This window comes from Ammospiza caudacuta, chromosome 20 (assembly GCF_027887145.1).
Source record: "Ammospiza caudacuta isolate bAmmCau1 chromosome 20, bAmmCau1.pri, whole genome shotgun sequence".
Taxonomy (NCBI): domain Eukaryota; kingdom Metazoa; phylum Chordata; class Aves; order Passeriformes; family Passerellidae; genus Ammospiza; species Ammospiza caudacuta.
Window position 1 is genome coordinate 8,102,007 of NC_080612.1, and position 26,416 is coordinate 8,128,422.

General features: G+C 53.1%; 1 protein-coding gene across 2 annotated transcripts in view; it reads right to left on the bottom strand.

The window, feature by feature from the left end:
- Nucleotides 1-26,416, bottom strand: part of SMG6 (SMG6 nonsense mediated mRNA decay factor) — a 105,528-nt gene that overhangs the window by 15,434 nt on the left and 63,678 nt on the right. For both annotated transcript variants that reach the window (XM_058817578.1, XM_058817577.1), the window contains exon 14: nt 1,716-1,892. In XM_058817578.1, the coding sequence (XP_058673561.1) occupies nt 1,716-1,892 (177 nt within the window). The remainder of the gene's footprint in view (nt 1-1,715; nt 1,893-26,416) is intronic.

Sequence of the window (26,416 nt, forward strand, 5' to 3'; positions counted from 1 at the left end):
AGTGACCATGGTGGCCTTCCCAAGCCATGCCACTCCCCATGGTCCCTTCTCTGCACAAAATCCAAGCCTTGTGATGGGGCTGGGTAGAGTTTCTAGATGGCATCTGGCCAGAAAAACCTGCTCTGAGCCCCTGGAGGGCTGCAGGAGACAGACCCTGCACAGAGGGCAAGAGCAGGGCTCCACTCCCTGCCCTGTGCAGGCTGCCATGACACGTGTCAGCAGCAGGGACTCGTGGTCTTAATTTAGAACAACCCCAGTGCTGCACAGTCGTGCACTCAATCACTTCACCCAGGCCACAGAACCACCTTCTCTTCTCTCCCTGTGACCTTTTAGCCATGGGAACGAGGAAGATGGGAGCCCTCAGGCTCACTTCCCTCTGCTGGGACAGCCTGGACCACAGGGGATGGGGGGATGCAGCCAGAGGGACAGTGTCACACCAGGGCCCCAGGGACAAGCCTCTGTCTGATGCAGATCTGCTGGGGGGGTCAGGACCTGCTTGCCCCACAGTGCTGGTGGTCACTCTGGGGAGCTGCAAGCTCCCTTGAGATCAGAGCCCAAAGGGAAGCTCCAGGGTTGCACAATAAGCTCATGGAGAGATTCCCACAGCTGAGCAGAGACTGTGGGGACGGGGCAGGAGGGAGCTATCCTGGTACTGTGCTTGCTCACAGCAGGAACTGGAGGGACTGAGCCAACAAAAGGAGCCTTCTGAAGAACAAGACCATCCCTGTCATGACACTGGGAAGAACCTAAACACCCTCCCATATCCCACAGGCCAGCTTGAAAACCTCCAGCACCTTCTCCAGAATAGGACAAAGATCCAGGTCTCCCATCTTACAGGGACAACTCTTGCCTGGGGATTTGCTGTCCCCTGCTCAGCTGGGTCAAGGAGGCTGCTGGGTACAGCACTGCTCTGGGTTTCTCTGTGAGCTTTCTGACTTTCAGTTCCCATGAGACAGAGAGGAGGTGCTGTCCCTGCTCAGGGTGACATCCCTGTGGCTCTGAGTGCCCGGCCCCAGCACAGGGAGGGCAGCCAGAGTGAGCCTGGGCAGCACCAGGCCACCCAGCCTCCCGTTCCCAACGCCTCTGCTCCTCTCTCCTGTTTCCCCGGCCTTTCCAACTGCAAGATTAAACAGAAGAAAGGAGTCAACCTGCAGAGCAGCTGGCAGGGCCCTTAAACACACACACGGAGCCTGGAGTGAAGCAAGGCCTACAGGAACAAGCAAGGGCAGAAAAACAAGAGTTGAATTCCTTAATCACATCAGGATGTGAGAGGCAGGGGAGGGACGGGGCGCCAATGTCAGCTCTTCCTGTACGTGTGCTGGAGGCTGGAGCTCAGGCCTCTGCTCAACCAGCTCCACGGCTATAAACTTGATCCTGAAGCTGAACCCTGACACCCCCTCGCCCACCTCCTCTCCAGGGGCCGCGCTGCTGCACGTTATTAAAGCTGCCCCCACCCTGGGTATGAAGAAAGCAGCATCTGGAACTCATAGCGGCGCGCGAGATAGAGGCGGGCGGGCCGGGCTGGCAGGAAAGGGCACGAGCAAAGCACACTCAGGAGACAAGGGCTGTGCACCATTTGCCCCCCCCTGCCTCCCCCCAGAAAATGCACACGCAGCTAGGCCAGCTATAAATAGCGGGAGCTGCAGGGCAGGCAGAGGCTGGGCCCCACAGGGGTGATTCTTCCTTCACCGAGGCGCGCTCTTCCCGCACGGTACCTGATCTTCCAGTTGTTTTCCCTCTTGGCTTCCCATTTCCTTTCCCATGGCGTCTGGGACGGGTGCCACTGACACATATTTTCCACCCTTGAATGCCAGCAAAGGCTCTTCTTGTCCACAAAGGGCTTCCAGGAAATACTTCAGAACTGTGACCCTCTTGCAGTCGGCTGCAATAACCTACGGGGTGAGGACGAGGGGGTTGGGGAGAGGGAAAGGAAAACAAAGTCAGTGCAAAGGGGAGCGGATGAGTAACGACCAGGGGGAAATGTTGGGGATAGAAGGCCCAGTGGGATGCAGGCAGCACCACTGGGATGTGAGGGGTGCCCCTTTTCTAAACGTGGCTGGAAGGGTTTGCCTTGCTTTGGAGTCCCCAGGGAAAAGGAGGCAGGCAAAGTCAGGACATTCAGCACCAATCCTGTCCTGCTTCCTCTGAGCACTCCAGGGCTGCAGGACTCCCAGGGCACAGCCAGCCCCCTGCCCAGCCCCAGCAAATGAAGGAAAATCCTGCTGAACCATGAGAGATCAATGATGTGGCCTATCCCTCTGCTTCCTTTTGGCTTCATTGCCGGATTTTCCCCCTAAGAGCTGTGGAGGGATGCAGGTGTGAGGGTGAGAGAGTGGGGGCATTTGAGAAAACCTGAGCTCCATCTCACCTCCAGCCCGACCCCGTCCCACAGGCCCATCTCACAGACCAACTGGGGAGCCCTGCTGGGGAGGCTGGGACGGATCTGGCCTGAAGGAAACTCAATAGCTTGGGTAATTATCCAATTTATGAGGCTCTCAAATGGAGTTTCCAGAGCACGGGAGCCCGGTGCCTCCGCAGCCCCGTCCCACGCGGCACAGCCTCAGCCGGCACCTCTGCCACGCCTGGCCTTGGCTCAGCCTTGTCCCCTTGCAGCAGGGCTCTGCACCTGCACAGCTCTCCCCTGGTGCTTCCTGCTGACTGGTGTCACCCCCAGGGAGCTGCAGATTTACAGGGAGAAAGTCAGCAAAGGAGATTAAAAGTGCTACACACTATAGACACAAAGCCTGTGCTGACGCCTGAGTTTGCCCTGCCCCCAAACCATCCTGGGCTTGCTGTGCTCGTAGACCAAAGCAGTCTCAGAGACCTCCATCCCAAAAGGGTCTCTGCAGGCTGCCAGGACTGGGATTTGGATGCTGGGGAGAGGGCTGGGTGCCTCACAGCCAGACACACACCATGTGATGCCAGGCCAGGTGCTGGACATCGCCTTGTCCCCGCTGGTGCCTCGGTGAGCCAGGGCTGGCAGTGGCACTGGCCCCGCTGCACCAGGCTGCCGTGAGAGGAAACTTCTGCTCTTCCACAGCACTGCCAGTTTCCTCTCTGAGGCTAATTTTAACCACTCTGTCTCTGCCGTGCGTGTCAAAAACCTGACCCTGCTCTGACCTCCAACCTTCCACCTCGGCTGCTGCCGGAGCGAGGCACCCTCGTGCACCTGGGGCTGCCTCTCTTGGTAGGTGTCCCTCTGAAATCCTCCTGTCCCCCTGTACCTGCATGGCAGGAGAAGCCCTGTCCTCCCCACAGAGGCAGCTGCTGCTGCAGGGAGGTGGTGTGAGCAGGGTGATCACAGGAATTAGTATTTTGGGGATCAACAGATTCATAACCACTGATTCTGCAGCTATAAAATGTGTGCTGTGGTACTGAGGTGGGCAAAGAACAAGGTGACACCAGCTCAGCAGCTCCAGGAGCTGCTGGGGACCCTCTTTCCCAGGACAGCCTTTTGCTGCTTGTGACATCCAGCCAGGAGCAATCCCTGCAAGTGTCACCACAGGAACATTCCCAACCTCCTGGCTCTCCTTTAGGAACGATTGTGTGCAGGGGAAAGTCCAAAGGAAAGGGAACACGAGCGAAGTGGGAATGGCTGTCATGGGAAACATCCCTCCTGAGAGTTCCTGAGAGCTCTGGGCTGCAGCTGAGGGAAGTGGTGGAAGCCTCACCACTGGCTTCACCCCCAGCTCCATGGGCTAATGCCACGGAGACCCAGCCTGATTCACACGGGATAACTTCTGCCCAGGGATTTTCCAGGCTGGGTATCTGCAGTTCTGTTGTGTCCAGGCTGCTGGGCAAGCAGAGTGCCCACCACCACCAGCCACGTGTCAGAGGATGCCAGGATGTGGCCAAGAACAGCAGGAGTGGGGAAGGGGATGCAGGAACTGCTTGTATAGGTGGGGAAGAGATGGTGCCCCATCCTGACCCCATTCCTGAGGGATTTCTCAAGACATCTCTAGAAATAAAAGTCACATCCATGAGGTTTTCAGGAGGGGCTGAGTGCTGACACAGCTGCAGTGCAGCCATTGCTCCACAAAGGCTTAAACCTGAGCCTCTTGGATCAGGAATGATTGGACAAAACTCAGAAGAGCTCCCCTCACCCCTGGCTGGGGACAAGGGCAGGTGGGATCACTCCTTCCTCCCCTGAAGAAGAAACCAGTAGGAAACACCAGATTTCCTGCCAAGCCAGCACAGCACATGCTTAAATCCAGCTCATCTGCTGCAGGGGGAAAAGAGCCCAACCAAAAGGCCCATGACATAATGCCACAGCAACTTGTCTCATGAACACATTTTTCCAGCCCACATGAATGAAAAACAGGGAAGGAGCAAATGCTCTGCACATCCCCGTCACGTGCAGCCCTGCCCGGGGAGGACGCGGCAGAGCCCCGGGCTGCCGGCAGCCAGGCTGGGAAAGAAGTGACCCGTGACTGGCACCCAGGGACACGGACAGGGACCTTGCGTGCCGCCCAGCAACCCGCCCGGGGCACAAGCTTCCTGTTTCAGGGTGGAAATGTGAGTGGCAGCACCGGGATCACCGCGATGGTGCTCGCCCTGCACAGGTGGCAATGCCAGTGAGGCGTGGTGGGGACACCGGGAGCTGTGCCCGGCTTTCCCAGAGGAATGGCAGTGTGAAATGGCACGGTGGGGATGTCTCTGGTGATGTGGCAGCACACACCTCAGCCCCAGTGGGGAATAGAGCCCTTCCCCCTCCGTGCAGGGCGGCAGCAGGAACCGAAAGCCTGGCTCCGAGTCACTGCTGGGTATGAAAATAGGCCTGACACGAACGCAGCCGCTCTCAAAGGAAAACCGAAAACGAGAATTGCTGAAGTGGTCTGGTGCCCCCGTCCGTGACCCGGGCTCAGTTCCCCAGAGCCAGCCCAGAGCCCCTCGCCACCGCGGTGCCTCTCGGGGACACGTGGCTGCGGGCCAGGCGTGGGACAGAGGCGGCTCTGGCTGCCCTGACTGCCACCGGGGCTGGAGGGAACACGTTCCCAACCTCCTGCTCCATCCGACACGCTGACCCCCAGCTCCAGCACCAGCCACCCACTGCTGCTTGGCCACGCTGCCGAGGCTCATTAGCCGGCTGCTAATTCGTGGGTCACACATTAACATACTGATCATTGAGTAAGACACAGCGGGACACACATTAACGCGCACTGACTGCCTGTTGAGACCCACAGGGCTGCAGCGTTAACTGTACCAGCTGTTGCGTTCTCAAAGCCACTCTGCAGTGCCAGTGCCACCAGGACCTCATGAGTGTCACCTCCTGCCAGCAGTCAGTGAGGTTCTCCACTCCAACCAGGGCATCCCAGATCTAATGAAGCTGATCCCCTCTATGGTCTCAGCTGCATTTCCCCCCACTGATAAAACAGGCAGAAGAGAAAGAGCATAGGACTCCACAGCACAGCACCACATGTCCTCCAGAAGATTTAAGGGGAGGGAAGGACTTGCTCTGAGAGCTCTGTGCCTAAGGGGACACCTGCACCTGGTGCTGGTGACAGCACCAGAAACCAGCCCTGGCTCTCGCTTTGGGTCAGAGCAGCCTCTGCCCCCGGGCCGGCCCCGCTGCTCCGCACGCCGCTCTCCCTCCCGCGGCTCCCAAAATCCCTGTCACACCCTCCGCCGCCTTCAATCAACTTTTACAACTTGTTAATTTTACACAGCGTCCTAAAGAGCAAACAACTGGGAGGCAGGAATGCAGATTCCTTCAGCTAAGTCCAAAGAGCCTCCGGCAGCCCAGCCAGCTGGCCAGGGGAGCCCTGCTCAGCCATGGGGACCTGCCACATCCCGGGGGGACACGGTCCCCACTGCTGCTCTGTGTGTGCAGGGATCCTGGCAGCTTCTCCCTCGGCCAAACAGGAGGCAGCAGCTCTGGAGAAGCGATTGCTCAGAGGACAGGCTGCCATTGCCGGCTCTGCATTCCTGTGTGAGAGGGGGAGACACCAGCACATCCTGACAGCTGGATTCAGAAGGGGAAAAGGACATGAGAAGTTTGAGTCATAGCATGGAGAGATCCCATCCCAGATCAGGAGATGGGAACGGGATAGGACAGGGACTCAGAGCCAAGCTCCAGCACGATCCAGAGTGGGGATAACACTGTTTTTGCCACATCATTTTAAACATGTCTTAGCTGAAGTAGCTGAACGATGCTGAGACCAAGTGAGCCCCAAACAATCTAAACCACGCAGGGACTGCCCTGCCCAGCTGAAACGTTTGCACTGACCCTGCAAAACATCCAGGCAGGCCATGGCTCAGTGCCTCCCTGTGCCCTGGGCTGCCTCCTCCCATCCCTGGAGAGCCAGCTCGGAGGAGGAGCACAAAGGAAAGCGCCTGCCTCCTCTGGTCTCATCCCTTCTGGGTTTTAATCTCACAGGCTTGCACAGAAGCTGGGCTGGGTTCAAGCCTGCACTCATCACAGCCCAACTCCCCTGGGCTCGTTCCCCACCCGAGGAGCCCCAAACACAGCCTGGAGGGGTTTGGGTCCTGGGCAGGGAGGCCCAAGGTGTCCAAAGCAGCTGGGCAGAGGCACTCACAGCTGGGTGTAACCCTGGTTTTGGCAGCTGAGAGCTGCCTGCAGGCACAGGTCTCTCAGAGAAACTTAATTTCAACTAACCCCACAGGCAGGCTCGGGGGACTGTGGGTGACCCCAGAGAGCCACAGCAGGGACCAAACCAGGCACCTCTGGCTTGGATGGATCTCACTGCTGGATCCTGTGCACCAAGCAGAGAGCACATCTGGGGAAAGGATCTGCCACATCCCTGCCAGATGCTCCACCACAGAGAGGAGCACAAGAAAACACCCAAGGAAGACAGAGAAGAACCATTCCAGTTGCTCTTCCCCGTGGCCACAGCTGGAGAACCACTCTCCAAAGAGAGAGTGTGGCCATGTCTCATCCCAAACTCTCTCCCAGCATGCTGAGCCTCACCCAGGCACAGCTCCAGCCCCTGCACTGGGGCACACACAGTCTCAGACGAGTCATCACAGCAGATGTGCTCTGGCCTGGCAAACACCTCCGTCTTTCCAGCTTTAAAGGCCACTCAGCTCAGCCAGGACTGGCCTTTAAAGCTGGAAAGCAGCATGGAAAGGGAGCCAGCTGCCCACCATCCCCAGGGCTTTCTGGGCTTGCCTCATCCAGTGCAGTGATGCAGAGAATACACATGGGTGACATAAAGGTGCAAAGGGATGGAGCTGAGCTGAGTCACCCAGTTTTTGGGGTCAGAGACCACAAGAAGCCCTGAGCAGCCTGCCCAGATTCCTGCCAAGGTTCTGGTACCTGTCACTGCTGGCAGCTGTAGGACATCAGGGTGTAGGACAGAGGGGAAGCTGTGAGCAGCTCTGGGGCTTGGAGCCAAATTAGCTCTGAGGGTCCTGCAGGAACCTTTAGTTAATTTTGTGGAAGAATCACACCAAAGCCAAAGCAGATGTTCCAGATGAAAAACCATCCTCCAGATCCACCTCAGGTTCCTGTGCCCAGGATGGCCTGGAGAACTGACACAGCCCAGCCCAGGACCAACTCCTTCCCTGGAGCTACACAGCCTGGAGAGGAAAGTTCCTGCTGGATTCCAAACCAAGCTTTTGGCTTCCACTGATGCTTGGAAAGACTTGCCCTAATGTCTTACTCACCTGTTAAATGTGCTAAAGAACTTCACTGTCAGATCCAGGGAGCAGCAGCATTTGCAGCATGGAGCAGTTGGCTGCAGGCTGCATCTGACACCCTGTAGGCAGGAGGTGGCTCCTCAGCTTGTTTGATTTTACCCCCACCAGAGCAGTCCCTGAGAAGATGACAGGATACAGGAACCTTCCAGTGAGTAATGGGGATGTTTCATCTGGTTTGTGAGTGTCTGATTCTCCTCGTGTCCTCAGGCATTGGTGCCAACAGCTCAGCAGAGGCTGTGGGCTCCTCCACAGAGCAAAATGGTGCCTCCAGTAAGACACTGCAGGAATTTCTGCAGGAATTTTCACTGGAGAAAGAATTTGCATCCACCCACCATGAGCACATGTGCTGATCCCCACAGCAGTGACACATCCAGGGCATTTCTGCTCTTCAAGGTGAAGCCTTGAGCACAGGACCACACATTTAAATTTTCTGTCATGTGAACGAGGGGCTGAAAAATCACAGCTGTGAGAGAGACGGTGACTCACACACAGGGACTCCCTGTTACAGCCACCTCAGTGCCTTCCTGTCTCCCAGCACATCCCAAACTTCCCAAGGAAAGAAAGAGAAAAAGTCAGGCCATGAGAAAAACCAAATCCAAAGGAGCCTGCTCTGTTTCTCCCTTGCAAATCCTACTGGAACACAAACCAGGGAAGACAAATCCCTGAAATCCTGCCCCTAGCCCGTGGTCCCAGGCTGGGGAAGGAGGAAGGCAAGCTCCTTATCCTCAGCAAAGCCAACATGGCACCACTGACAGCTCTCCCAGGGCACGGGCTGCTCTCCCTGCCTGCCGCGGGAGCCTCCGGTCTTTTCCTTTTCGGGGACTGGGGGAATTTATTTCCTCTGCCATTTCGGAGGATGCCTGCCTTGCCAGAGATTGTTTTGCAGAGTTCAGACAGATAAGAAAGTGGTTAGCAGGCTCTTCGGTGGAGGAAGGGAGGATTGCTTAGTAAGGGAAAGGCGACAGCTCTGCTCTCAGCAGCCGCACGCTGCCCTTCCTCTGAGGCCACCATCAGAGGACACTGGCGCTGGGGACAAGGCAGGGCCACCCCCACACCTCTCCACCCTGGGTTTTTTTTGGGTACATCTGCTTGTGGGGCCACGTTGGTGACCAGAGACTGTGTTGCTGTGCCAGGACTGGGATCTGTCTCTCCTGGAATTTGGGAAATGCGGCTGATGAATGTTCAATCCAACATCTCAATTGCAAATCTCAGGGAGCTCTTGCGACAGTGCCCTGAGACAGAGCCCTTTCTGCAGGATATGTGGAGGGGGAAAAAAGGGCAGGAGCCCAGTGCAGGCTGCCCTGTGCTGTGGGGACACTGCTGTGGTTATCTGGCACCCTCCCTGCTCCGGAATGTGTCTCTGGAGCTGGCCCTGCTGGGGGCTCACAAGAGGAATCCCTGAAGATTCACCAGCAGCACAAACTCTTTCCCAAGGATTGCCCATGGAGACAATGAGAAAGTGCCCCAGGATTTCACCCACTGGGTAACTGAGAGATTCCTGTCCCACAGGACAAAGCAGCAGTGTCACAGAGTGCTGTGACAGTGGGAAGTTGGGTGGTGGAAGGAAAAGCATGACAGCAAAGGAACGGGGAAGCAGGGCTGGCAATCTACAAAATAAAAATATGAAAAAAAAAGGTGCAAACCAGAGCTCACCCTGACAGCCCCCACCTGCCCAATCCACCTTCTGCCCTTCCTGTGTCACCTCTGCTTCAGGCAGAGAGGCAAGAGCTGGAATATTCTGCCTGGTCCTGGCAGAGCTGGCTGGGAAGCCATTTCTGTGAGTTTACACAGCTTATACGTTCTCCATGCAGTTCCTGGCTGCCTTCCACTGCAGATGAGAGTTTTATGTCGAATTTTAAGTTTGACCACAAATATTTAAACTTCCTTGGACCACAAATGCTGTATCTTCTTTGTGGTTTAGTTGGCACCAAATGAGTATTTACAGATCCCTATATGTCTGTCTGTCATTTAAATATCTCACGGAGGTGCCAAAGGCTTCCAAAGCAGAGGGGCTCCTCCAGCAGACCCCTGATTTCCCCCTCTCTGCTCTTCCTTACCCAGCACAGGCAAGGGAGGGGTCTGGCAAAGCCCTTGCAGAGGGCACAGCTGCTCTGGCCTGAGCATTTCATACTTGCACTCTATTAAGTTTTCTTTCCAGAGAATGTCATCTGAGATCCCACCGTAACTTCCACAGTTCCCTGCCCTGGTGGATACTTGAACTGGGATGAAAGCGTTTGGAATTTTCTCCTCTTCTTTTAGGAAACTGAGTCTACAGGAGACTGTTTTAATGAGAACCACTAAAACCTCCTAAAGCAGCAAAGCTCCCACCTGGCCACTGCTCGCAGCCTCCCCAGAGGGTTTTCACTTCCTCAAACACCAGCAATTCTCAGCGGGTGATAATCCCAACCTGCTGAACTGGGACCCCTCTCTAGGTAAACTGGTCAGAGTGGTTAGTGCCAGTGGCACAACGGTATTGAATTCAGGCAGGGCTGTTTGGCCAGGAAAATGCAGCCAAAGAAATACCACAAAAGATCCCTCCTAAGCATCCAGTGCCAAAGGAATTTGGAGTTGCTCTTACGGGGAGCTGGATGTGGAGCAGAGAGCTGAGGGTCCTCGAGCTGACACTCAGCAACAGCCCAAAATCTGAGTTAAAGTGCATTGCCTTGAGTCAAGGTGTGTGTGTATTTCATTTCCTTCAGACTTTTCAGTCTAAGACATAAACTGGATGCTCATCCCACCAGTTTTAGGGGAACTTTAGAATACAGAGATGCTGCTCCTGCAATTCTGCTTTTCCCATCCCAGGGATCCACAGCACCGTCCAGCTGTGGCAGCACTTGGGGAGCTCTCCCACAACTCCCACCACCCTTTAGGGACACAAAACAACAGTGTGCCCAGGGCAAAAACTCCAGTGATGGCTGCCCACATCAGAGGAAACAGATACCTGAGTCAGAGCCATGGGATGAGAAACCTCTGCTCCACAAACCAAAAACCAGACAGAGCAACGTCAGTGCCGAGCTGCCCTGATGCTGCTCGCACGCCTCACCAGCCCTGGATGCTGCTGGGAAGCTCAGGGCACTCTGCCTCTCTCAGCTTTGGAAGGGGAAGGAGAAGCAGCTTTGCTTTGAACTAACAAAGCCCTGGTGCAAGGGCAGCTCACGGGGCTTCCATGTGCAGGGAGGAGCTCCTCCGACTGCTCTGTCGGGGCCAGCGTCGAATTCCCTTGAAAACAGAGGGTGGGGATAGAGCAGGCAGTGGAATAACACCAGAAAAATGCCACCATGGCTGGCAGGCAGTGGAATAACACCAGAAAAATGCCACCACAGCTCGGCTGGCTGGGACACCACAGCCCCAGAGATATTCCCAACACTGGCATCTCCCCCCCGCCGCAAGAACCACGCTGGCAGCACGCTCCGGGCTGGGGCAGGGCGGGAAGAGGCTCACACCACTTCCAGCAGCCACTTCAGGGAGGGACAAACGCTCTGTTTTGCTTTACAGTGAAATGCTGCCACTTAGGGGACTCCCGATGACGTTCCTGTGCCTGAGAGCCCGTGTCCTCTTCCAGGAGGGGCTGCTCCAAGCAGGACATGCTCCCTTAGCCTAGCAGAGAGGTGATTTGCAGCACTGGCCCTGAGCACTGGCCCACGCAGATCCTGCTTTGCTTTAAGGAAGCAGCAAGCACAGCTCTGCTACTTATACCCAATACTCAGCTTTTCTGGCAAATGATTAATGGCCTGAGCCTTGCAGTTGCTCGCTTCCAGCTGGGCCAAGAACTGCAAACACACCTAGGGAAGGGAAGGAGGAATTGGAACGTTGGCTCGTGGGGAAAGGAAAGCTATTCGCTGTGTCTTTGTTTTCAGGAGAGCTCCTCCTCTCGGGAGTGGGATGCTGAGTGCAGAGCAGGGCCCCTGCCCCGAAACGGAGGAGCTGCAGCAGAACAATAGGGTGGGGACTCTGGATGGGCCCCGACAAGTGGGGTGGGCTGGAGCAGGGGCACCAATCCATACTTTTGACTTCATTCACACTTACAGCTGCATTAGAGACATTTCCTGAAAGCACAGTAGGAAGAGAGGGGTATTCGCTCACTCCACCCTCCATCTAACACCATCCTCGCGATCCAGCCGTGCGCCCAGAGCCAATTCTGGCCTCTGGCAGAGCTGCAGGCCAGACATTACAAGTGCTGGTGTGAGCAGCACAGGTCCCCACCCGATGAGCAGCAAGCAGACTTGGAGCACAAAGGAAGGGTGCAGCAGCCAGCAAAAAATAAAATAAAAGATCAACGCAGGGAAACGCAGAGCATTGTCCAAGGTGGAGAAGAAGGTGTCAAAGAGTGGGATCTGAGTGTTTGGCTTCAGGACAAGGAACAGTGCAGCCCCTTGGTGGCATCAGGTGAAAGGAGGGCAGTGACAGCCACGCTGCACAGGGGGCTTGGGGCAGGAGCTGAGCCACAGGGGCAAGGACACGGCTGTGTCCCCAGTGTGTCATCTCCTGGCTGTGCCATGAGCTGCAGCAGGAGCAGGGGACAAACCCTGTGCCATGAGCTGCAGCAGGAGCAGGGGATGAGCCCTGTGCCATGAGCTGCAATGGGAGCAGGAGACTGGGAATGGGGATGAGCCCTGTGCCATGAGCTGCAGCAGGAGCAGAGGATGAGCCCTGTGCCTGACTCACCCAGCCCAGGAGCCTGCGCAGCCCCGGCATCAGCAGCCTGCATGTGCAGCCTGAAAAACAACTTTTTTTTCCCCTCTTTTCTAAAAAACAAAAAGCCAGACGCCCTCTTGCAGATCTGGAGTTACTCAGGCTGACTCACAGCAAGGCTCTCCTGGCTCTGCTGGCAGTGCCTGCATGTACCTGGAGTGGGCTGTGCTGGTGGTACCCACAGTGTCACACACCTGGAGCCGTGGCACTTTCCTGACTGCTGTGACAACAGCCTGCTGCAGCCAAACTAATTATTTTCAGTTTCAAACTTCAACCATTTTTGGTGAATCCCCGAATGAAAAAAAAAACAAAAAACCAAGCCCAAATAAATGAAGACTATAATTTTTTTTTTTTTTTTTTGTAAATGGGAAAAGTATTTCTTTCATTCTCCCATAATACGAATCCAGCAAACAGGAAAAACATGAACCCAAACCAAAGCTCAGACATCACATCTGGGGAGAGACCAAGCATGGAAAATTTTAATCCAAAGGTTAATGTTTGGGAAGCTCCGAGTGTGTGAAAAGAGGGGTTAGATGGGTGCTGCTCCGCGGCTCGAACAGTTATTGCCGCCAAGTGGCGGCTTTCAAACGGTGCCTGCCCGTCCCAGCCCAGGCACTCGGGGTCAGGAGCTAAAATAGAAAACAACTGAAATCACTGGAAGCAAACAAACACTCAGATCAGATGCTGGAAAAGCCAAGCGAGGAAGGAGCCAGCAGCAAGAAATGCAACTCGAGCCCTGAGACTGGGAACGGCCTCCTGACTCGCCCTGGGTGAATCGCACCAAGCCACATGCTGCTGCTGGCCCTTGTGACCCTCTGCTGCTCCCCCAGCCCTCCTGTGCCACCTCCAAGGTCACCTGACAGCCCTGTGACACTCCTGTCCCAGCTGTCACCTCCGTCTCCTTTGCTCACTACTCTGCAGGGTGACACTCTAGTCGTTGTCACACCTTGGGGCTTTTTCCACCCCACACTTTTCTCACCAGAACCATCATTTCCTGCCCAAGGACAGAGCACCCAACTCTTTGCCTTCCCCCTTCACCCCACCCCAGCTGAAACACCTCCCTGTACCTGCCCAAAGAAGCATCTCTGTTACTCCTGCTCACTCCACCCTTGCACCCCCAATCCTGCAGAAAAACCTCCCTGTACCTGCCCAGAGCAGCATCTCTATTATTCCTGCTCACTCCACCCTTGCACCCTGAGCTGCTGGGCTCCTGCATCCCCAATCCTGCCCTCTGAGCATCTCATGCCCCCATTTCCCCCACATCCTGCCTCCAAAATGCCTTTGTCTTCATCTTCTGCATTAGATTATGCCCTTTCCAGACTGCTCCTTCCAGACACTAGAAATCTCTCATCCCCAAAGCTCCAACAGAATAGCATCCTAATTGCCTTTGTTAGGGCTGGGGCCGTGCCTGTAAAGCTGCCCGGCACTAACAATAGCTTAAAAGCTCCAGGAGTTCAGCGTGGAGCCCTCCCACACTAAAGCAAACACAAAGACAAGGCACCATGTGTCTGCAGAGGCAGCAGGGGCAGGTGGGGCTCCCCGGGGGTGGGAAGGGAAGGCACAGCCCCGGGCAGGCGTGAGAGCATCCGGCAGAGCCACGCTGCACCCCGGCCTTCCAGGGAGCCTTCCTGGGATCAGCCAGGCCTCAGCTGCTCCCCAGGGCAGCAGGCAGGCTCCAAGGAGTGCAGCAGGCTCCAGGACCTGCAGTGCCTCCATGGTGTTCAGCAGCCTAAGGTAGGAAATGCTGAGTCATGATAACTGGACCTTAGAAACCCTTTTTTCTGCCTTCGGATCCTTGCTTATCTCTCTGTATAGGACACATTCCCCATGACCCCTACTATTGGACAATTCCTAAAACCTCTGTACCCTAAAAAACCCCTACGTTTGCCCAGCTTGGCAGAAGAGTTGTCCCTGATTCAACAAAGACTCCTGTGGAACCTCACACAGCCTTCTCCTCTCTCTCCCTGCACCTCCTTAAGGCACTTAGCAAGCAAAGAGCTGCAATCACAAATGAGCTGATAATCACTAGAGCTGATATCACCTAAGCTTGCTAAGGTAGCTGGGGGCTGTTTAGGAACTCGGACAGGGTGTGCTGAGCAGGACCGGGCTATCCAAACCCCACTGCAGCCCACCAGGGATACCCCAAAACCCGGCCAAGGTTGCATTACATGAGCTGCAGCACCCATGGGCTGGGCTCTGCACTTGCCAGAAGGGCTGGGCTGATCCTCTCCCAGCTACTGCCCAGGCAGCTGCTCCTGGAGCCACGGGAAGGTTTGATAATTGAGGCAGAAAATGACTGTGACCTGCTGCAGAGCAATGAGTGACACCTCCCAAAGAGCTGGGATTGCTGCCCCCAAGGTGGAGGTGCTCACCAAAGAAGCATGAGGATGGATGATGGAGTTCAGCTCCAAATATTCTAATTTTGAGGCTGCTCAAGGTTAGGGACACACAGACACTGGTCAGAGAGGAGGAGAAGGGTTCAGCTCTTAATATTCTAATTTTGAGGCTGCTCAAGGTGTCAGGCTGCTAGGGGACACACAGACACTGGCCAGAGAGGAGGAGAATAGGAACTGTCAGCTGTTAGCAGAGAATCTCTGCAAAAAATACAGGAAAAACATAAACTAGTGTACAAAAATGGAAATTATTCTTTAACAAACCACTGGGTAAGGTAAACCCAGCTTAGGACCAGTGCCTTGCTTGGCTGAGCCCAAAGTCCAGGAACCTCTCGCTCCCTGATCATACACTGCAAAAAACCCTAAATCTGCTGAAAACCAACTGTAGAAACATGGAGATAAAAGTGAAAAGGAAACAGAAGTGAGGAACCTCTGTAGACACTGAATGTCTCTCTAAGCTGAGCCCAGAAAAAAGGCTCTAAAAGCACATGCAAAGCACCTCTGCCCGGGCAGGGGAAGGGAATGGAGATGCCAAGGGAAGACCCCGAGGAGCAGCTGAAGGGGAATTGTGGCAGGGCTCACCTGCAGAGGCAGGGGAAACAGAAACATGAGCAGAGCAGGCTGGCAGAGCCCTGGCTCAGCAGTGGGCTCCCTCAGGGGCTGTGCTGATGGAAGCATGTGCTAGCACGCTCACAGCAGCCCCAGCACGGACCAGGCAGGCGTGCTCCAGCTGCCCCTGGACCATCACTCCTGCTCCTCATCCCTCCAGCCAAGGGGGAAAATGTAATCAGAGCAATTTCTATTAGCAAGGATATAAAGGCTTGGAAGCTCTGGGCTGTCTCTTGACAACTAATTAATTACCAGGTAGCATCCCATTGAAGCTGCCAACACAGCACACACAAGTTCCAGCATGATTTAGGGAGAGGGATGAACTTTACAATAAACTCCAGAATTTTGCTTCATCTCCCGCCACCATCTGAAATCCTGGGGGAACATGAAGGGGTGGCAAGAGGCAAAGTCTGAAGCCATCTGGGATCATCATTAACTCCTTCACTCGTGGCCTCTGAAACAAAAATGTCAACTTTGCTGTGAGCAGCAGCTCCCAGCCAGATGAGATCCTTGGATACTCCATTTTCAAACTCCTTGGATATTCCATTTCCAAACTCCTTGGATACTCCATTTCCTAACTGCTTTCCTGCCAGTTTCTGCCATTCCCAGAAGGAGGACACAAAGGGACAAAGGCCACTTGGGCTGCAGAGGCTGTCAGGGAGAGCACTGGAAGCTGCTACCCATTGTGATGTGTTGAGCTTTGTCAGGACATCTCATACAAAAAAAAAAAAAAAAAAAAAAAAAAAAAAAAAAAAAAAAAAAAAAAAAAAAAAAAGTAACAACAAGCTAGAATTGAAGATCAGGATGTGTGACCTGTCAGGGAGCTGGGCTTGGGCAGCCAGGACCAAGAATCTCAGAATGGTTTGGGTTGGAAGGGACCTTAAAGTTCCAAGCCCTCTGCAACTGAATACTCCCATGATTCATTACAAACCTCATGGCAGCACTGTGAGGTCTGAACTAGGAGACAACAGATGAAATCTGAGGATATTTAGGGGCAGTCATCCCAACATAACATTTCTCAGGACTCTAGAGCCACAAGGAAAGATAGCAGAGGCTGTTCAGTGTGGCACAAATGGCCTGAACTACTCAGATTTTCTGCACCCAGGGTGGTACAAAATTGACCATCAGCAGCACCTTGATCAGCACAGGGGGACAGTGCTATGTTTGAGGAGCTTTTTTTACATGTGTCAACTCTCTCACTACTCAAGATAACCCAGGCAGCTTCTGGGAGCAGAAGCCTCCAAATCCCTGCTCCAGGCCACAGCTCTACTGGTGGCCACAGATTTCAGCACAGCCACAGGTCATCTTGCTCAGGTGCAAATGTTCTGGGCTAAGCCAAAACATTTCTTTTCTTTTTCAGATTTACTTGATGTAAGTCCAAAAACTGAGATGACATCAAAGAGCCCATTGAGCAGATCCCCTCCAGAAACACAAGGGGACTTTACCTCGTTAGCACAAACACGGTTCCCCCTGCAGACTTCCTGGGAACAGCTGAAGCAGCAGCACACTTCAAAAACCAGCCTGCACATCACAGGGCTTGGGGAGGAGCTCACTTCTGGCTCAGGATTGTTGTCAATCCTTTCAAAGCCCACGCAGGATCACACACAAAAATTGTCACAGTCCTGGGGGGAACAACTTTCCCTTTGTCCCCAGGATATGGGCTGGAAAGGCAATGGCAGGGCAGGAGCTGTCACAAGGAGCAGGCAGGGAGGGCGTGAAGCCTGATGTGAAGGAGAGAAAGAGAAGACTTAGAGGATGGATTTACCCCTGCTGGGACTGGTCAGTGACTGTTTCCCATGAGCTAACAAGAGGAATGAGTGTCCCTTCAGGATTTCAAACCCGTGCCAAGAGCTCATCTTTCTCTGAGGGATGGCAACTGCCAGCAGTTCTGTCCCTGCTGCTGTCCCCAGCTTGGATCTGCTGCTGGCTGGGGTCTGAGGTCACTTCCAGAGGGACACAGGAGACCTGCAGGAGCCCAGGCTAAGCCGTGGCACGGAGTGACAATCAGGAGATATGCTGCTTCCTGGAAGAGTTGGAACTGATGTGCAAATAATGGCAGAAAAATGCAGGGCAAGGGAGGGTTAGAGAGAGAGATTAGTCTGGGGCACACTCTGGGAGATACACAATGTTAAGTATGAGGGCAAAGGAAATGAAAACTGGAAACTCAAACATAGTCAAGAATCCAATCCCAGCCTGGGCAGGAAGTTTACACTCTGCTTCTAAATATACATGTTTTTAAATCAACAAGCTTTCTTGTTCCTCAGCTCTACTGTACATCCACACGGGAGAACGAACCGGATGGAGGCACTGCCAAGCTCTCCTGGAGAGGTGTCCTGAGCACAGGGGACAAGGCAGGGGTGACAACATCCCTGCCAAGGCTTCCCTGCTCCTCAAGATGCTCTGGGAGAGCAGAATTCCCTGCTCCAAGCTGGCTGCTCTGCTCAAAGCTCACAATGCATTGCAGGCAGACTCTCCTGGGCTCTCCAAGTGCCTGTGGACCATGAGGAGAAGGATCCTGGAGCAGGGCTCAGCTGTGGTGCCTCCTTCCTCCCTGCTCTCTTCTCTGGCCACCGCATTCATGCTCAGCAGCCGGATAGTCACATAGGTTTTTTTTTTTAATTTGATATAATTATCTCCTAGAAATTACTGTACACAGCCTCTTGGGATCTAAAGCAATTAAGTGAAGATAAATTTCTTTCATGGAGCAAGCTGTCAAAGGATGAAGCAATTTCATTCCCCATTTGAAGTGGAAGCTTTGGGTCATGCATGGTTTATTTGAAACAATGCCATCACCTAAAGCTGCTGATCTTATCTGTCTCTCTCTGTCTCTCCATTTCAAACTGCTGAAGATGTGCAGCGTGGCACTGCCTGAAGTGATGACATCTGGCACCAGGCCAGCTACAGAAACAAGCTGCTCCTCCCCGAGCCCGAGTGCAAGAGGCCAAACATTCCTATTAAAAAGGGGGAAACCGAGGTGAAATCTGGGAAGAGCTGAAAAGTGGGAATCCTGCCTGAGGGAACAAGCTCCAGGAGGAGCGAGGTGCCAGCACCAAGGGGTGACACTGCCCAAGACAGGATGGGACAATCTCTGAGGGTTAGTGCTGCCAGGCTTCCTCTTCCTCATCAGGCTGCCCTGGAGCCATGTAAATCAGGATTCCAGGATTTCATCACGAGGAGGGAACAGCCCATGCCCTCAGCCTGTATGAGGAGAGACATGGCAGGGTGGAAATTATATCCCATTAGCACATGCGTGCTAAGTCCCTCAGAATTTCCAGCAAATTCTCTCCTGTCCTCACACTTCACCATGCCAAGATGTTTCATTTTGCAGAAAAAAACCCCCCACCACATAAAAATGAACTCATTTAAATAAACCATTCTCCAAAGTGGTGGATTTTATCCTGGAAAGGGGAGGATGCTGTGGAGCAAAGTGTGGCTGTAAGGGTCAGAGATTCCAGAGATTCCCAGGAACAAAGGCATGCTCAGCAGGTATTCCATACTTCCCAAATGGGGAGACCTGGAGGATCTCTCCCTTCCCAAATCAGGACAGTCACTAACTCAAATCCCAGGGAAATTAGTGAGGATGCTCATGTCTAAATGGAAATTTTATTTATGAGTGTGAAAATGGGCAAGTGCTGAGCAAATTCAGCTCCCACGGCCTGGACTGACGAGAGCATTTCATCCACAAGGCTTCAGCAAAGCTCAGATCACCGCTGATTAAATCTTTACTCATTAAAACTAAAAAAAGTTACTGGTACTAGAGGGAGCTAATAATAAAAACTGGCAAGGGGTGCAAGCTCCAGAAGCATCTGGGTGACTTAAGAGCGCAAAAATGATCTTCAGGAGTGACCTCAGCACCAGACATGTGGCACGTCACCGCAGCTGGGAGGTCACTGTGTGAGCTCCAGGAATGCACAGCAGCAGGCACGTCCCCGACACACCCTGGGGAGCTGCTCAGAGACACTTTTCCATGGGAATCACACATGGAAAAGAGGTGTCAGGTGAAGTGACACAGCTCTGGAAGGATGCAGCAGAAACATCCTTTAATCATGTGTGGAATAGATACCAGGTGAAGTGACACAGCTCTGGGAGGATGGAGCACAAACATCCTTCAATATGCACAGAACAGGTACCAGGTGAAGTGGCACACCTCTGGAAGGATGCAGCAAAGATCCTTCAATCCACATGGAACAGGTACCAGGTGAAGTGACACAACTCTGGAAAGATGTAGCAAACCCCTTTTTTTTCCTGTGCCTGGATATAAATCTCCTTCCTTCCCTAATAATGGCTGCTGTAATAAACATCACATCGTTTATGCTTAAGATAAATACAGAACCAGAATGTAAATCTGTTCTGCTGCTCACAGAGCAGGCAGGCAGTAACTCCTCAGAAAACACATTTGTCTTCATACTGAGAGCTTGTGTTTATATGTGCATCTACCTATTCCAAGTACAATGAAGTTTTGGGAAAGTTTAAAAAAATAAATCAATGAAATGACTACAAATAAGAATCACAGTTGTCAGTATTCATAATATATAAACAGATAGACAAATATTTGTTACATATGGTGGAGAAAATGCTTTATGTAAAATGCTGGTATGTAAAATGTTAAGGCAAATTTTGTTAATTTAAATAAATTATGGTTTCTACCTTATGTTTAAGGAAATATATGCAAATATGTTATGGGGAAAAATGCGATTGAATTATCTGCTGGATTAAATATCCAACATTTTTCATGTCCCACCACAGACACAGCCAGGCCAGCAGCAGTCAAGCTGCTCATGTGGGGTCTGTGTTTGGGAAGAATTTTAATGCTTCCCAATGAACCTTCCCTTAGTACCCCCCTGTCTTCCTAAGGGACACGGGTGGCCTGGGGCTGAGGCAGTGGCCTGAAATCCTGGGTATCAGGGGTTTGTTCTCATCCTGAAGCCAAGGCTTCCTGTGGGACCAGCTTGGTCCCTCAGCCCTGTGTACCTCTGTTGCCAATCCCTAACGAGGAAATTGCTTTTCCTTCTGTCACAACGTGTTGTGGAGATACGTTCATTAATGCCTGGGAAGTGCTTTGCCTTCAATGACTTTGAGAAAAAAAAGATCAATAAATAAGATTGTGGTGGTGTCTTCTTCTCTCTGGGGTTTGGGATGTGACAGCAGGAGGGCACTGAGGGTGACAGCTCTGTCCTGCCATGGGAGCTGGGCCCTCCAGCCTCACCCAGCCCCAGCCCAGTGCTGGCAAACGGATTTGGCATCCACAAAAACAACACAAGCCTCAGCTGGGAGCAGAAACGTGGGGAGCAGACTCCAAGCTCAATGACAGAGGTCACCTTCCGTCTCCCTTAGAGACAGAGTAGATCCCCATCTGTTATTTGGGCTGACCACTCCCTGCATTCCACCCCGTCCACTTCTTTGGCAAGCTCTGCAGGACATGGATCTTTCTTATTCAGGATAACAATGAGGAGTTATTAATTGGATCTTTTTTAGGGTTTCCTGAGGTCCTTCCCATAGCTGCCTTGGTGGATACCACAGCCGTCCTCGCCTTCAGATGGGATTTAAGCATTTCAGTTGGGCAGAGACAAAACAGTGCCATGAAAGAGGCTCCCTCTAAAGCTGAGCTCCAGGCAGAGGCCAAGAGCCAGGTCAAGGACTGAGTTTAGTACCAGAAAGAAGAGTCTGAAAAAAGCAATGGCAGCATATCCAGGTGGCAAAGTTGAAGCAAAGATGCAACCCTGAGTCCCAGGGACCTCTCGTAATCCAAAGCACCACAATAACACCTGAGCAGCACAAAGATTGTCTCAGGCCACGCTTCATGCCCAGGGACAGCTCAGCCAGCCAGAGCAGCCTTTCCATTTCCTCAGAGTTTCTCTGGGTAGCAATAAGAGATGGCTCATTGGGAGGGGATCCAGCATTAATGGTGTTTTAATGAGGCCTTTCAATACACATAGACTAATCAGCAAATTCCACTGGAGGATGTCTGGGCTCCAATACGTCATTCAAACTGTGGCAACACCTCTGCACAGCTAGAGCTGTGCACTCTGGGCCTGATGTCCTGCCAAGAGGTGGCAGGGTTTGTGCTATCTGGATGTTGGGGCAGCAGAAACAGGGCCATTTCACACTGCAAAATCCCAAGGGAAGTGAAGGCTGCTCCAAGGAGGTGCTGCACGTGGTCTGCCTCTCCTTTCCTAGGTCACTCCACTATTCCCAGCCCCAGGAACACACGGTCAGCGAGTTTCTTGAATAGGACATTTCCCGTTTCCCAAGAATCTGTGCTGAACCCCTGGAAGCAGTTTTTAGGACAAAAAGACTAAACACAAGTTAAGTTTCCCATCCCACTACACAAACCTGGCCTGACCATGACACAAGTGAGCACGCTGGACAATGAGCGTCATCTGATCCGCACGGAAAGATCCAACCCCAAGGCTGATTTATCCTGTCAGTCTCTGCCTCCAGGAGCTGATGATCCCATCTCACTTCCAGCAAACACTTTAAAAGAGCCTTCAGCTGACAGCAGAGCCAAGCTGAGCAGGGCTGGCTGAGCCCACGACACGTGCTGGGGCACGTGCACAGCTCACACCCTGATTCACTTGGAGCCCGCGCTGTGCTTGAGGCGCCCTGTCCAAGATGAGCCTGGAGGAGAGGCAGAGGAGCATCCAAGGCTGGGGAGGAAGGCATGGAAACATCACAAGCCACTTGAGAAAACTCCCCACGCAGCGTGGTAGCGCTGCTTCCCTCCCCATGCCAGGAAAGAGGCATTTCAGGGACAGGCAAGGTTGTTTCCACCAGCTGCTGGTTCCTCCCTCCCTGCTCCCCCCTGCAGGACACAGGCAGCACCCTGTACTTCCCTGCAAGCTGTGCCCAGACCACAAAGCCTCTCTGCCTCTCGCTGACACAGGGGTGAGGAGAACACGTGCAACTGGATCTTAACACGTTGGCAGGTGGCTCCTCACCTCGCAGTGCGACTGCAGTTCCCACACACAGCCCTGACCCTGGGCAAAGCAGCAGGACCCCAGCTCTGCACGGAGCTTAGATCTGCTCCTCCCGGCCCCCCTGCCTGCCCAGGGCTATGGAAGGACCTGTTCACACTCGGCTGTGGCCAAGGGGCTGCAGGGCTTTGAATTGCTGCTGCCTCCAGCTGCCGTTTCACAGCAGCCCTGAGCTCTCATGGCCAGGCCAGAGGATGTGAAAAGCTCCTATGCCCCAGAGACTGCAGTGCACAGGATACGGCCTGGATTAAAATCTGGTCAGCAGAGGTCTTAAAATGTCAGAGTAAATAGGAGGGCAGTGCTGGCGGGGCCACAGGGAAGCTTGCTCGGGCTTATGCTGCTTAACAATAGGTTCAGTGACCTGGACAAAGAAAACCTCTCCTGATAAAGCCAGCAGATTAGACACTGACTCAAACCCTCCCGAGGTTTCAAGAGAGCAGCTCAGTAACAGGCAAAAACTTGGGATTGCTCAGTCACTTGCTTAGGAACAAACCCCGTGCTATTTACCACAGCTGTGCCTGCAGGAAGGAGCAAAGGCTGCAGGACACTGGGAGTGTCCATGGGTGTAGAGGACATTGGGACAGCACAGTGTCACCTCCTCCTGAGGAGCAACATGTGGAGCCTGGACAGACACAAACACACCAGGAGAGCAGCTCAGGGGATCCAAACCATGCCCCAGACTGTTCTGCCTCTCTATCAATTCAGCTTACAAAAAACAGGATGGGAACTGGGGGGACTTGGGACACATTTACATATCAGAGCTAGAGCAGCAACCCACAACTTCCCAACCTACAGCAAAAGTCAATTCTTGGAAACTGAGACAAAGCAAATCTAGCTGGGAAATAATGCGTGTTTTTAACAGTGACTGAAACTGGGCCTGGTGACAATTTGCTGAGGATCCTGAAGGGTTTTCAGCCTTCCAGAATCAAGGGTTTGCGCTTTCTACAAGACCTGCTGTTGGAAATTTCCTTGTGGTTTCATGAGGCAGAAAAAACCAGTGGAGATGGCCACAGCCTCCCCAGCTGGCCAGCATCCGGGGATGGATTCCCCATCCCCAGAACTCACACACACCACCCTGGGCTCCTCTTTGAACAGGGAGTTTCTGACCTGTGCATTCTTCCCAGCAGCTCCCTGGTGTTCAAAGCACCTTGCTGACAGACAGGCAGGTGTGCCTGTGACAGTGACCACCTCCCCAAAGCCAGTGTGGGGGCGGAGGGGAGGGGGTGGCCCCCCAAACACAGCCCTGGGCAAGGCACGGGGGAGGGCTCCCAGCCCAGCTGTGACATTTCCTTTCACCTATACCTGTACAGCTGTTTCCTACAGGGCTGCAGCCTCGAGTGAGATGTGTGAGGCTTCTGTAGGTGCTTGGGAACAAGATGGAACAGAAACGCTTCACACCTGGCCCCAAAATTACAGCACGCTGGCAGGTGGCCAACATAAACTGGCAGAGTACCAGTTGCAATGGACATCAATTAAGCAGCCTGTCATCCTCAGACTGCAGGCTTTGCTTTTTGTGATCTGCATCGCTCCTTAAGCCTTCAGCAGCACCAGCACTGGAGTTTTCCAGATGGGATCATTTCCCGCAGATTCCACTCGCTAGATTTATTGCAGGTTTTTTTTTTCTTCTTTTTAACCCACCCCTCCTTCAAGAGGCTGAACTGTTATTCCACATTGCAGATCTCTACAGTGCTGGATTCAGCGTCCTTGTGCCGTGCTAGTGCTTGTTTGCCATCAGTTCCCTTCACTTTTAGCTGCAGAAACTCAATTTTAAGAATATCCTCAGAACTCTCTTGGCTTAAAAAGTGATTAAAAACTGAGGCCAAACAATAACTGAACAGGATTCCTCTCTGGAAGATGCCCTGTGCAGCCCTAGGAGATGTTGCAGCAGTCACTGGACAGGACTTGTGCCTGTTGCTACAATGCTGTATTTAAACAGCACAACAGGTACCAGCATTGCCTCCTCTGCCACCCAGACTGGGAACATGGACTGAGCCTGGCACTTCCCACTGTGCCAAAGGCACCTGGCAAAGGCAGAGAGAGGCTCCCATGGTGCCCACACAGCCCCTGGCACTGGTGGTTCAAGGTGATGCCAAGGACAGCTGAGGAGTTCAAAGCAGGTGATGTTCCCCATGCTACCTCCATGGTGGCATAAAATCCAGCCTCTCCTCCACCACCCCGTGACATCATCTTCCAACACTGGCCCATAATTTAGTTTAATTGCCTTTTACAATCCAAAGGCAGCACATGAAAGGGAAGGTCGAGGCTGGGATGGAGTTCAGATACTGGTCAGAAAATGTAAACACCTCAAACTCTGCCGCCTCGGGGCTGCCAGCTCCTGCCAGATCCCCACTCCCAGCACGGCTGCCCGTGGCAGGGATCTCTCACTGCTTGTTTGGAAACCAAGGCAGGCAGGAATGGAAGGAGTTTTTCAAGGATGACTCCTCATTGGACTCTCCTCCTTGGGGCTCCCATCTCTGCTCACAGTTTCCCTTTTCCTCTCTGGACCAAACTCCAAGCTGGAAGCTCTCGCTCTCATGGGCTGAGAGCATTTGCCTGCCAGCTGGAGGGAGATGCTCCAAGGCTATGGAATGGGAATATGGAAAGGATGCTGAGAAAACAAGTTACATTTGCTCACTGGGGTTTTCTCTCTGCTTACAAAGAGTTTGTGTTCTCAGAGCCCTGGTCTTGCTACCTTTTCTCTGATGCCTTGCAAAAAGTCCTCCCAAAATCACTACAGTGTGGCCACTCCAAGGTGGATTTAATCCCTGGCATTCCAGGAGTCATTAGGTCTCAGAAAAGACAAAAAGCCTGGTGTTCAGAGGCATGACAGAGCCCAGTCACTCCAACAGCTACTCCTCCTGGGCTTTTAAACCTGGGGCTCCCTTTCCAAGAAGCTTCAGACATGACTACACGCTGCCAAGAGATCTCTGAGAGTCTTAGGAACACTGAAATACCATAAATAAGTGAAGTGAATAACAAGACAGGACTAATTTTAGCCCAAGCCTAAATAATAATTAGCTCCTAAACAGCTACTGCCCAGTCTTGAGCATATTGGGGCAACTAGAGAGAGGGTCACATTTGAACTATCCACCTGGGCTGGACACTGCAGAGGAAGGAGATTTGGGATTTCTAAGGAGAATAAAGCTTGGGATTCAGGCTATCTGCACTGACAGGTGAGTGAAACAAGGAACAGCACCAAGTGTGGGAAGCTCACTGGCCACCCCAGAGCAGGAGGAGCCATGCAATCCTCAGTTTGTAGGTCTGGCAGTAAAACGTTGCTAATTAATTTTCAGAGCCTCGCGTTTTAGGGCTTTCATTTGCCTGGTGAGGTGAGACAGGGTTGAGACCAGTTGAGTGGTGAGTATCTGAGACAGTCCACTCCACACATGAGCATGCACATGAGGGAAAGGGAAAAAAGTGCCTTTCTGTTAGAGAGGAGGGAACCACGGTGACTGGCCCTATAAGCACATGTATTAATCATGCACCGTCTGGTTTTAATCCACACACTGCTGATCCTGCGTCTCACTGTATTGTTATCAGGGGAAGGAGTATTTCTCCTCAATCTTATTCACCAGCCAAAAGCCTGAAAATGCAAAAAACACATTTGTGAAGTGCCTTCCCAAGGACCCTGGGCCCCGGACCTGGTGAGCTGGGGCTGCTGCCTTTTTATTGGCGTTTAAAAACCTTTTATTAACGTGTGTCAGGGCTGGGGGAGGAGAGACAGGCTCAGGTTTCAGGACCCCCCATGCAGAGAGGTTTATTGTGGGAAGGGACATTAACACTTTCTCCTCCACATCTGCCCATGGCTGGGGCATGTGGCAGAGGGTGTGCTGGGGGATGCACACGCTGAGCCCATGAAGAGCTTGCAGGGATGTGAGCAATCCCTGCCTGCAGAGAGGGGAACCTCCCTGCTCTGCTCCACACCAGGGATATCTGCAGCCCTCTTCCAGCTTTGCCACGAGCTCCATGGGGTCACTGCAGAGCAGGATGCTCCCCAGACAACAGCATCCAGTGAGAGCTGAGGAATCCAGGACATGCCCCAGGTTCCCAGGGCTGCACTCATGCACCATCACCAGGACCCAAGTGTTT